This window comes from Triticum urartu, chromosome 7A (assembly GCF_056163025.1).
Source record: "Triticum urartu cultivar PI428250 chromosome 7A, HENAU_Tu73, whole genome shotgun sequence".
NCBI lineage: Eukaryota > Viridiplantae > Streptophyta > Magnoliopsida > Poales > Poaceae > Triticum > Triticum urartu.
The window spans coordinates 66927689-66939969 of record NC_141879.1 but is presented as its reverse complement, the minus strand read 5'-3'; the positions used below and the strand labels follow the sequence as shown (position 1 = coordinate 66939969).

At 48.1% G+C, this 12281-nt stretch overlaps 1 protein-coding gene and 1 pseudogene across 1 annotated transcript; both read right to left on the bottom strand.

Annotated features, from left to right (window-relative positions):
* Nucleotides 1-790: 790 nt before the first annotated feature.
* LOC147957866 (anthocyanidin 5,3-O-glucosyltransferase pseudogene) lies at nt 791-2241 on the bottom strand (annotated as a pseudogene).
* Nucleotides 2242-11172: 8931 nt separating this feature from the next.
* LOC147957865 (putative RING finger protein C2A9.04c) lies at nt 11173-11783 on the bottom strand. The gene has a single exon (XM_087537799.1). The coding sequence runs from the start codon at nt 11781-11783 to the stop codon at nt 11340-11342; it is 444 nt and encodes a 147-aa protein (XP_087393925.1). The 3' UTR covers nt 11173-11339.
* Nucleotides 11784-12281: the final 498 nt, after the last annotated feature.

Below are 12281 nucleotides of genomic sequence, written 5' to 3'. Positions count from 1 at the left end.
CCAGATCTTGCCATGGAAATCCCTCCCCTACACATCAGTGGTTCATGGGAAGGGTAGGAGATGGGGGGGGGGGAGGGAGAGGGGGATGAAGGGGACAAGGGATTCATCTGGCCGGCGGCTCAATTTGGGCTACATGTCGCCCGATCTTGCCATGGAAATTTCATGGATATGAATGTCCGGCGACGGAGAGGGGGATGAAGGGGACCAGAGGGGGTGGAGGAGGAATTCACCTAGTCGGCGGCTCAATTTAGCCTACAGATTGCCAGATCTTGCCATGGCAACTTCAGGGAGAGCCACGCCGGCGACGGAGAGAGGAAGGAACTATGAGGGGATCGGGAGGGATGGAGGAGGGTGATGACTTCAGGTGGCGACGCGCCATGGTCAGGGTCGCACGCTGATTGGGTCGTTTGGGGGATAAGCGATCCTGTCCGAATGGTTTTGTTCGGCTCGATCCACTACCAGTCCGAATGGGTCGTTCGGCGCGGACACCCTAAATCCCGAACGAACACGCATTATCGGCGTCCTAGTCATAATATTTGCACCAAAATTTCCAAGGCTATTTGTCATAGCATGACGCACATCCATAGAAAAAGAAACCAACTTCCTTCACAAACTTTTGATATGAAAAAATGTGAATATTGCCATCAGAAGAACTGAATGCATGGGTCATGATTCCAAACAGCTACCCTGCTGCCTATATCTAATCTCAGGTGTCCTGTTCTTGCATGCCGTGAGCTTTCAAGATTTGCACCTGCCCTGTTCTTGCAAGGACATTAATTTACCTGGTGATCTATCTCCCTTGTGAAGGTGAAGCCATCCAGCTCTCCACCAGTTGTGTCAAGGTCACGACCGACTCCCCACCCAGGAGCAGCGCCTCCTTGCCCAGCCGCATGGCCGCCAAGGTCCGCTCTCGGAGCACTCTGCCGGCACTCTGCCGCCCTTAGACTCCATCATCCACCTCACCTTGGACTCCACTTCGTCGGTCTGGACCACCTCCTTGTCATACCCTTCCACCGCCACGGCCAAACCCAACTCTTTCTCTAGGAACACTCTGTTAACCCGTTGCTCCGCGTAGAGCGGCCAGGCCAGCATGGGCACGCCGGCCATGAGCGTCTCTAGCACGGAGTTCCACCCGCAGTGCGTCACGAAGGCACCCACCGCGTCGTGTGCCAGCACGTCAAGCTGCGGCGCCCACGACTTGACGACGAGACCCGTGCCCTTGGTCCGCTCCAAGAAGCCCTCTGGGAGGAGAGCGTCGAGGTCCGGGTCCGGCAGCTTGTCCAGCTTCTTCGCCGGGCCGTCGATGTCCCTGGGCGGGCTCCGCACAACCCACAAGAACCTTTTGCCACTCGCTTCCAGGCCTATGGCCAGCTCTCTAGTCTAATTTGCGCTGAACAGGCTGCGGCTGCCGAAGTAGAGGAACACCACGCTGGCCTTGGGCTGTGTGTCTAGCCATGTCAGGCACTCTTGGCGTGCTTCACGCCCACCTCCTCCGACTTGATCAGCGGCCTGATGCAGTAGACATGAGGCGTCGGGAGGCCGGGAGGTGTGCAGAGCCCGACACTGATGGCGTCGACGGCGCGCGACTCAAGCGAGCGGAAGGTGTTGACGATAATGCCCTGGGAGCGGCAGAGGTAGGGGGACACCCCCAGGAAAGCTCTGTATGTCGCGTCGTCACGATCCATGAGCGGCTTTGAAGCAGTGCGTTGCCGGGAACGAGGGGATTCCCGGCACATGCACGAGCTCCTCGCCCATGTCTCGAAAGCTGGCGGCGCTCCACGCGTGCAGCACCGGAAGGTACAAGAAAATGGCCAAAGTCTCGGCACATCATGTGAAGAAGCAGTAGGCGGGGATGCCGAGCTCCGTGGCGACATCCACGGCGACACTGCAGAAGAAGTCCACCACCAGGATGGCCGGGGAGGCGCCGTCCAGGAAGTCACGGAGCTGCGAACTGGAGGCGCGGGCGGCCTCGAAGGTCACCGCCTCAGGGTGGACGGAGTCTACGGGCGTGAGCTCGACCCGCGGGAGGCAGTGGAAGGAGATGGAGGGGTTGACCGCGGTGACGTCGACCAAGAAAGGCCCGGTAGCGCCCGTGTCGTACGATAGCTTGATGACGACGATGGTGACGGCGAGGCCGTGAGCGGCCAAGATTTTGCCGAGCTCGGCCATGGAGACGAGGTGGCCCAGGCCGGGCGCCGGGTATAGTACCACCTGCTTCCGGGTGGTTGCGGCGGCGTCCATCGATCACGTACGACGACGAGAGGCTTGTTCAGTCCCGGCCGGAGCAGTGTGGTGTCGGGTTTGCTTTGGTGTGTGGCGCGGATGGAGATGGCGAACGAGAGCCCCGACAATTTATAGATAAGCAAGAGCAACGCAACAAAACCTATCGAAGTATCGATGGCCACTTGTTTCCCACTATCCCTAGGCTAGCCAGTACACCGGCCGGGCCACACCACGATGGGCAAGCTCACCAGCAAAGAAAGCGACGACACCATCTTTGGTAACAGAGAGCCTGATAATGACCGGTGTACTTGTACTAGGCATGCTATCGCCACTCCTTCGGTCAATACTTTTTTTTCACGAATACGCAAAGCTTGCGTATCATTTCATTGATAGAAGAAAAGCAGAAAAGTACATAGGCGTGGACATGGGACCCGGAGCAAAATGACACAGGACAGAAGAAAAGACCACAGCTAAACCACCAAGCCAGACCCAAGTAGAGGGGCAAGCCGAACTGACCAAACATCAAACATCTCTAGATCCAACACCGGGGATGCCGCGAGCAAGCAAGATGGCACCTTCAAGAAGGTGAGCGATGTCGTGATGCCGCCGCCATCCGATCCAAAGAACCGGACCAAGGGTTTCCCCCGTTGCTCGAAGAGGGGCATGGATAGAGGTCATGACAGCGCCTCCAGGGAGGGAAACGACACCCGCTGGTGCCACCGCTGCCAGCATCGGCGAGCCGAGCAGGGATTTCGCCCTGGCCTAATTCCGAGCGATCCCATTGCCGCAAATCAGGGTCCGAAGATGAGGAAGTCGCTTGAGAGGGTGGGTGGAGTTGCACCTTCGGTCAATACTAAGGGTTAGTTCTTTTGGCAGCTTAGAAAATAAGCCGTTGCTATAATCCAGGGTATAGGTACATGAGCAGCGTGACCAGCAAGTTTTGCCATGCTGTAAGACCAGTGGCGGAGACAGGGGGACCAACAGGGGTCCTGGCCCCTCTAATGTCACTGGTTTAAGACTAATACTAGTGTAAACACATAATTTTTTGCTGTTAAAACCGAGTATTTTAATAGACTGGCCCTCCTCAACTAGGTTTAGCAACGTTTGGCCCTCCTCGTTGGATTTTCCTGGCTCCGCCACTGTGTAAGACGTAGACCTCGCCAAGCTGCAAGATTGAAGCTTGGCTTGCCCTGGCATCTAACTTGTACTAGCACATTCCTGTGGCAAGGAACCGTTAACCAAGCCGGAGACTGGTTGTGTGACCGGCGCAAGATCCAAGCCCTCGAGATATGTGATAGTAGTATTGCCCATCAAGTAAGTACTTCCTTGTTTTTAAAGGTCCTTTTTGTTTCCTTCATTGGTTGTCACATTACAATTTAGAGCTGCCTTGTGTTCTTAGTGTTTGTTCAGTTGAATGCGCAGCTTGAATGCATCTTGAGTTAACATCCATGTCTTGTTTGTATGGAGAATGTCGCTCTCCTGCATAGTCCGCCCTTTAATGTTCAAGTGGGATGAAAAATATGGGCCCTGGTGTGTTTGTTGATTGGAGTTATCTGATATCATTTTATTTTTGTATCTGCGTTGAAATAGGAACTGTTGTTCACTTCAAACATGCATGTACGTGTAACTACAATCAAACAAACTTCTCTAAGTCTAGCACTTGGATATTATCTCAAACCTAAACCCTCATTTGACAAATGCAAGTTTCTAATTAAATGCTGCACTATGAAATGTTTTATGGAAATACTGAATTTATATATTTGTAATGAATAATACTTCTCCACTATATATCAGGATACTTTCTGATTGTTTTGTGACAATCCTAGCCTAACAAGTCTGCCTTCGCTTAGAGGACCATCTAGGACCCGTTCTGGTGGCCTTTGGTTTATATATTTTGTCCCAGTTGGGAACAATGTCATTTCTATTCTGGCGTGTTAATACTGCGAGACTCGCAAATTAACATGAAATCTTTTTGTTTCTCTGATGCACTAACAATAGGGAGTCAAATTATATTATCTTAAATTATCATGGGAAAATTGCATCACATTCCATGTTAGCTATGCATTCTAATTATAGAAATACCGAGATACCTATTATAGCTATATGAACAGGGGCGGATCCAGAAACTATTATAAGTGGGGGCAAACTATGGGAGTGGGGGCATACTTTGTACAAATTCACATAGTTTTGGCAAAAATTTCTGAAATTTCAAAGAAATATCACTGAAGTTTCATATTTTGAGTGGGGTCCTAGGCCCCCACTCCCACGAACGTGGGTCCGCCCCTGTATATGAACACATAACAAGTCCCGCATCAACGCGCGAGGTATCATCTAGTAGTTTTAAAGTATGTGAACACGTTTAAATTTGTGAAGCTTTTTCTAAATTCATAACATTTTTAAACCCACAAATATTTTAAAATTTGTGCAAAAAATAAATTTAAGAATTTGCAATATTTTTTAAATCCATGAACACTTGCGAATATTTTCAAATTAAAAAAAGGTATCCGCTTTTTTTTAAGCTAGTAGTGGAGCGATCTAGAAAATAGTAAGGGAGCGAGCAAAGCACGTAGCTGAGCTAAGTCAGCAAGAGCTTCGTGTTGACCCATGTGAGCATCATAGTAGCAACTAGACAATACCCCGCACGTTGCTGTGGGAATTTACAGTGATAAAGTTATCAAGAATAAAATTAGAATACATGCGAGCAATAGATCTCCACAGTCTCATAGTATAGGAATGGTAGCGGATCCAACATACAAACAATATTGTATAGTACCTAAGATTTACAATTTTACTCATGTTTCTATTTGCCTTTATGTATATTGTTCTATACATGTGAATCATACATAGGTACTCCAAAGTTTTGAAAAAAAAATGATGTACATTTGTACAACCAAGTCCCTACGTAGCTTAGCCCATAAATGCATACCCAAGTCTAAATGTAGCTTCACCATGTGGCGGATCTAGTAGTAAATGGAGAGTGGCTGGATGGTATAGTGCCTGTGTCCTTCTAATTTCGGTATTATTTTTTTGCTTAAAAAGATAATAAATAAGCACAATATAAACTATTCGAAAGAGATATTTCTATTCATGCAGATATTTGCATTGGATCATCATGAATTGAGATATTGTTCTTCTTGACTACAGTTTTTGATCAGCCTACTGATAAATAATGAATGATTTTAGCAATAGTGCACCTAATTATAGGAAGAAGTTAGAGTAGTTCATGATATTCTTTGCATGTGTTGTTAACATTGTCCTATGTGTGGCAAAAAAATATCTAGATGTGCTCTAAGTATTGCACATTCAAGTCCTATGGTATTGATTCTATGTGGAGATTCGTGCACTTTCTTTTTCCTTTTTATGTTTGATTGAATCACTTAGATGTGCATGTGCCCTAGACAGACCCAAACAACATTATCGCAGAGGTTAAACTTGTACAGTTAGCCTAGTGAGAAACAAAACCTTAGACTAAAGGACTAAAAGGATGGCTCCAAAAAAAAATTCAGATTTATCCATCTTTGCGAATCATACAAAGGTTGACTTACATGAAGCAGTGATTGTTGTTTTAGTTTATATCTAACTTTTTTTAAGGAAATACATTGCATGCAAGAATGCATGGGAGCAACTTATTATGCTATCTACTCCAAGCATAAGTTTCATGCTTATCCAATTTAGCAACTTCAAATTCAGAGATGGGAGTTTCATGCGAATAACTAAATTAACATAACAGAAGACTAAAAGATGCATTTTCTCATTCAGTGTAAAATAAGAAAATTAAGGGATGAGTGCAAATAGCAAGATACCTAAGAAACAAAGCAGTGGTGTGGCCCTTGCTGACAAAACCTCGAGCACCTTGCAAGGTAGAGCGAAAACTAACAAAGCAATAAGCCTGGGGATAAGAGGAAGAATGGGAGGATGAAAACTAGGAGCGGACAGCTATTCCAGAGTGCACGCTGGTGCCAGAGACAACGACTCGAGCAGGCAGGCGCATCGGATGATGATCGTACTATATACATGTTTCTAACTACTAATTGATGGCCGGGGGCAATATACACGCCTCCCTAACCTTGGTAGCTGGTTCCTCCTTCTCGTGGCTCAATTTAAAGAGACGATTGAACCTGAAGCTGAAACTATGGACCTGTGGAGCAGTTTCAGCAGAGTGATTTAATAGTGGTGGAGTATTGTTTGAGATCAAGGTAGGAGGGAGACGAAGCGAAAACACATGTAACCTGTTAATAATTGCTGTTACTATTTACTTGGAAGCTAAGTGGGGGAGGTGAGAAACTGGTGTAGCACGCACTGCCGGTAGGATCCTTTTGGCTCTATCAGTCGGGACTGATCGGGTTACGGCTGGAAGAAAGGCACAAGAGGGCTGATTTCGATCGGCTGTGTACGCTGAATGTGACATTTTTTCGTTAGAATGAAATACTGAAGACAGAAAAAATCTCGAAGAACAGAGTACAGAACCTGTCGATGTACTGGGAAGTTCGCCGCCGTTGGCGCGAGCCCATGATGAACACACAGGAGCAGGACATCCTACTCATATGCAGGTGCAGCGTTGCACGTTGCTCATCGTCCCCAGATACATCACCTCTACCTGTTCGACCAAACAAAAAAAAAATCAACCGGTCATCACCGAACCAATGAACTAACCTACGATCTCTGTGGCACCGAAGAAGGGCGACGTACCAACAAATCATGATGCACCTGCATGCCGTTGTTCTCGAGGCCGAGGTACTTTAGGACGACCTGCTGCATGCGGGGCGAGGCCCGGGCGGAGGCCGCCGTCAATGCAGTCCCTGTGGACGGGGATGAAGCCGAAGCCGACCTCATCGAGGAACTTGGAGGTGGATTTGTGACGGACTTGAGGTCGTACAGGGTGAAGGAGTCCATGCTCGTCATCGCCAGCGTCCGTGACAGATCCTCGAAGGAGAGCGACCGCAGGTTCTTCACCGTGTGCCGCCGCCGCGCCGGCCCCTGCTATGCCGCACCTCCTGCTCCGTCGCCGCCGCCGGGCATGAACCACGCGAGCTGGTGCCTACAAGTTTCGTTGTCAACCGAGGTACTTCCCGGCATCGCGTCCACTCCTAGGCTGAGGATTCTAGTGAACCGATCAGGGAGCTGGATCCACCACTCGCGTCCAGCCCACGGTTGAGGCCGGCGTTGCCAACAACTCCAGACCATGGCACCAGACCATGGCGGGACTACTAACCCGCTCGAAATAACCATGGCCTAGCGATCTTACGGAACAAGCTGACACCTATTCCGATGTATATGTACAACTCAGATAAGCGGCCGGGGTGCATATGCTCGATTTTATATTTTCGCCATGGCACCACAGATTTGGACGGGCAACTGAGGAGGACCATGAAACCAAGGACGCGGGCACCGGCGTGGCCGGACCTGGCTTGGTGCTCGCCTGGTACTGAGAAGGGGAACATAGCTTGAGGATCCGGCGAGAATCGCAGAGGGGAGCCGAGCGGGCGGTCCTGCCGCCTGGGGGGTGAGATGGGATCTCGGCGCCACACCGGACTCGGGGGTGAGTAGAGAAAAAGGGGATAGATGGGCTCGGTTGAATCGAGGGAGAGGAGAGATGACTGATGAGCTTTTCTTTAATAGGTTTTACACCGACTCATCGGTAATGGAAGACGGAGGAGGCCTGGTTCGATTAATAAGCAGAGTTTAATATCTCAAAAAATTACCATAGTTGAATCACACCATTGGTTGAAAAATGCTGAGGTGGCAAGGTTGATGAGGTGGATAGGCTGCATGTTAAGAGAATTAGGATAGTGAGAATCAACTATTTAGGTATTATAAATTCCACGGTTTGGGCGCGGCATAGGAGCTCTCAAGAGGCTGACACAACAATCACCGGCTGATACCGAGTCTAAAACATAGAAGGACACCATAACCACACACCAAAAAATTCCACTCTGCTCCGAGAACAACTACCGCCTCCAACATTAACTCAACACGATATATGAATGAATAAAAACACCACCATAGCAGAATTAACACAGATAAAATAGGAATGAAACAATCAATTGTAATTATATACTAGACAAAATTGTTAATCCCACGAGTGAAGAACGGCGTGCCGAAGCGTGCATTAGCCTCTTGTTTATTAGATGTGGCTTCGGTAGCAAACATAATGTAGACTCTAGAAAACAAAATTTTAAAATGTTCATAAATTTCATGACTTCTAATATATATCAGAATATGAAAGATACACTAAATTTACAAATATGTTTATGAACTAAAAAATTAAAACTGAAAAAGGGATAGTTTTTATTTAAAGAGCAAAAAACTGGACGAATTAGCTGCGAAAAACCTGAAGAAATGGAAAGGAAACATAAAATAAAAATGGAACAAAGATCAACGAAAAACATTGAAAATCTGTATATTAAAAAAAATGACCAACACATGAGAGACCAGTAAAGATAATGCATCCTGAAGAAAATTACAAAAAAAATCAAAACAAAAACCGTTCGATGCGGAGCGGATGAAAGATAATCGGCCCAACGACCAGACGATGCCAGAGTGTGCGGTTTTTATGAAAAGAGAACTCTTCTTCTCTGTAAGCAATGAATATGAAATACCAATTGTGCAATGTTCGTCAGAAAATGCTATTTTTTGTGCACCGTCACTAAATGTAGGGAGATCGCACATCCCTTGCTTTCTAATGCGCCAGCTCGTTTCTCATGTTTTCTTTCTTTCCCTCGCCCATCACTTTTTACTCGGATTGTCTTTATGGTTTTCCATCTTGAGTTGGTTTCTATACGAGGTTTCTTGGTTTTTTTGGTTGGATTTTTCAAGACATGAGTTTCTTTTTTATTTCTTCCACTAGTAGTAGAAAAAGGCCCATTTGTCTCGGTTTCAAAGGGTTTTTAGTCCTGTTTCTAGAACCGGGACTAAAGGGTTGGTACTAAATCCCCCCCCCCCCCCTTTTAGTTCCGGTTCTGTTACGAACCGGGTCTAAAGGCCCTCCACGTGGCCTCTGTTTGGAGCTCCACCTAACACCAACTGGGACTAAAGGAAATTTTACGACTTTTTTTGATTCTTTTTTTCTGATTTTCAAATTTCTGAATTATTTTACTATTTAATCTCTAATCACCCCTCATCACTGCTCAATTTAAAACTGTTTTCAAAACTCACAGTTTTCAAAACTGTTTTCAAAACATTTCTTAAAATACTCACAGTTTTCAAAACTGTTTACTCTAAAAAATGTTCTTGTATTAAGAAATACTAGTTGTTTTTTCATTACGATGGAACGCCCATGTTATTTTTCTCTTTTTAAGCACTTTTGTCTGGTCAAGGAAATATGCAAAATACATTTTCACTTTTGAACAACCATATACTTTTTATCCTCTTTTTTGGAAAATAGAAATAAAAAGATGCATAATATTTTGGACGGAGAAAGAATAGTTGGTGTGGTGGATCATGAGATCAAGTAGTCGAGGGTGTATTCTACAAAACATTAGAGCGCTTCAGGAATATATGTATGGAACTGAAAGGAAGCTGTGTAAATTTCTAGCACGTGTCTTGATGAAATAAATTGTGAACATAATACGTTGTCGCCCAAATATGAGTGGAATGGCCTTTACAAAGACGTGAGATGCAAGTCGGGGTGGACACGGTCCGGGCCGGTCCGGGCCCTGACCGAGCCGCCGTCTGGACCGGCCACCGGCGGACCAGACCGGACCGGACCGGACCGAGCAGTGCCGTGGTCCGGTTTTCAAGGACCGGACCGGCGGTGGTAAAGCTCGGGCCGGACCGCGAGGACCGCCCGTGGCGTCGTCCGGCGACGGCGAGCGGCGGCGCATGGGACTGTGAGCTCCTGCAGAGATTACGGGGCATGGGGAGGAGAGGAAGGGGAGAGACACAGCCGCGTGCCCATCATGAGCACGTTTAAGAGGCCAGATACATGACGACGGCGATGAAAGGAGGTGTTGCCGTGGAGGTGGCGGCGTTGCAGGAGGCGGGGAGGTCATTCGACGCCTCGACCTGGTGCTGGAGTTCTTCATCTGGGAGGCCCCCGAGCGAATGATTTCCAAGGGCGGGCCTGTTCCTGGCGACACGCAATTAATCTCGTTGCCTCGTTGTTTTCAGTTTTCATTTTTCCTAAGGGTGTTTCCTATTTTCCGTCACGTTAATACTGCTTATTTTTTTAAAGTATCACGTTAAATCTGTTGAGTCCATAGGAGTCCACATAGTAGGCTCGTTGCATGTGGCACAACTATCCTTTTTACAATTTGCATGTTGCAAATAAATAGGGCCTGTAACGTGTATGCCCACCTACAAATGTACATTCAGTCGTACAAATTCTGATCTGGCACAGGTTAATGGGATCGTGGGGACGTGTAGATGGAAGGAACACATCGGATCGAGCCCACCTTTCATGTTCTTTCTGTTTCTGCTCCGTTGAATAAAAGGAAAACTCTAACGTTTTAGGCAATAGAATTCCTATTTCTACGAAGTAAATCGTGGAGATAATGTCTATCCAATATCGTGGAGTGAATCGTGGAGATAACTGTCTCTCAAATAACGGAGTAAATCGTGGAGATAACTCTCTTCTACCTCGAGCCAAAGAACCGATCGTGTAGTTCATTCGTGCGTAAGAAACAACCGACCTCGTTCGGTCCAGTCGAGTTAACCGAGCTAAGACCGGACCGGACCGGTCGACTTTCGGGCCGAAATTCCCAGCTCGGACCGGCCTATATTCCCAGCGGGCCAGGACTGATCGGTCCGGTCCAGGTCGGTCCACGAGCAGGCCAAAAAGCCCGCTCGGTACGTCCAGCCTGAGATGCAAGTATGTGAGAGAATACCGTAGAACAATTTACACATAGACGGCTAGAAGATCATGCATGTTTATGCAAGGATGTACGGATTACACACACAGTTTACATCTGATCTTTTACACAAAAGGAAGGCCAAAGCATGTCCCTTCGATTCGGACCGACATGTCCAATGTACTAGGTGATGCATCTCTCACTACGTACAGTTTCCACGGTAGGTCTCCTGGCCCCGAGCTTCACGCATGCATGCATGGGGACTTATCTCGATCAAAAAGCAACTCAGCTTCGAGCCTGGTGCCCGACGTCGACCGGAAGCTCTCCCTAAGCATCATCATCATCATCAGTTTCCATGTCGTCCACAGGAACATCGCCAAACACATGCAACCCCAAGGCAGCTATCCACAAGAAATGTAGGTGTGCAGCAGTACAATCTGCGGTGGCGGCGGGCGCCGTGACGACCTCGCGACGGCACATGGGACAGCTCTCTTTCTCCTGCAGCCACCTCTCTACGCACCGCCCGTGGAACCGGTGCCCGCACGGTGTCTCCTTCCACGCCGCGGCGTCGTCCTCCTCCAAGCAGATCGGGCAGCTGAGCTCGTCGTCGTCGTCGTCGGACGACGCGTCCACCGTCTTCAGCGCCCCGGCCACCAACGCGGCCAACTCCGAGTCGTCTGGATCTCCCACGACGCCGAGGAACGCGGAGTCCTCGTGGCCTCCTTCTTCTTGTGGCAGGTCCATGGCAAGCGATGGCATCAACCTAGCCATCGCGCGTGATGGTGAAGTGAAACCGGATCTGATCGTAGGAGATCGATGTTCGGGGAGGCAATGGGAATAAGCGAGCGTACGTGCGGCAGTTTACTTATAGTGCTTCGGGCTTGGATGGTAGAAGAGGAGATCGATCGGGAAACACGTTCTCGTGCCGGAGTAGGACAGGATTACCACGGCTACGTACGCCCGACTTCATTTCTATATCGATGTCGATCCGGCAGGAAGGGAAGCAACGAGTTCGTCTCTGATCGGCATGTTGGGCAGTTGGAGTCCGTTATGGCGGGATTTTCCAACGAAATTTCTACTGAACTTCGGATTTCATATTACCACGGGTACGCCCGACTTCATTTCTACTGAACTTCGATTTCGGATTTTCCAACGAAATTGACCGTGCAACTCTGTTTTTTAGAAACACCATACACAGCCAGACGCTCATCCACCCATCTCTATGAACGCACATCTTACCTCTATGAGCGCCTCCGAGTGACCGAACTG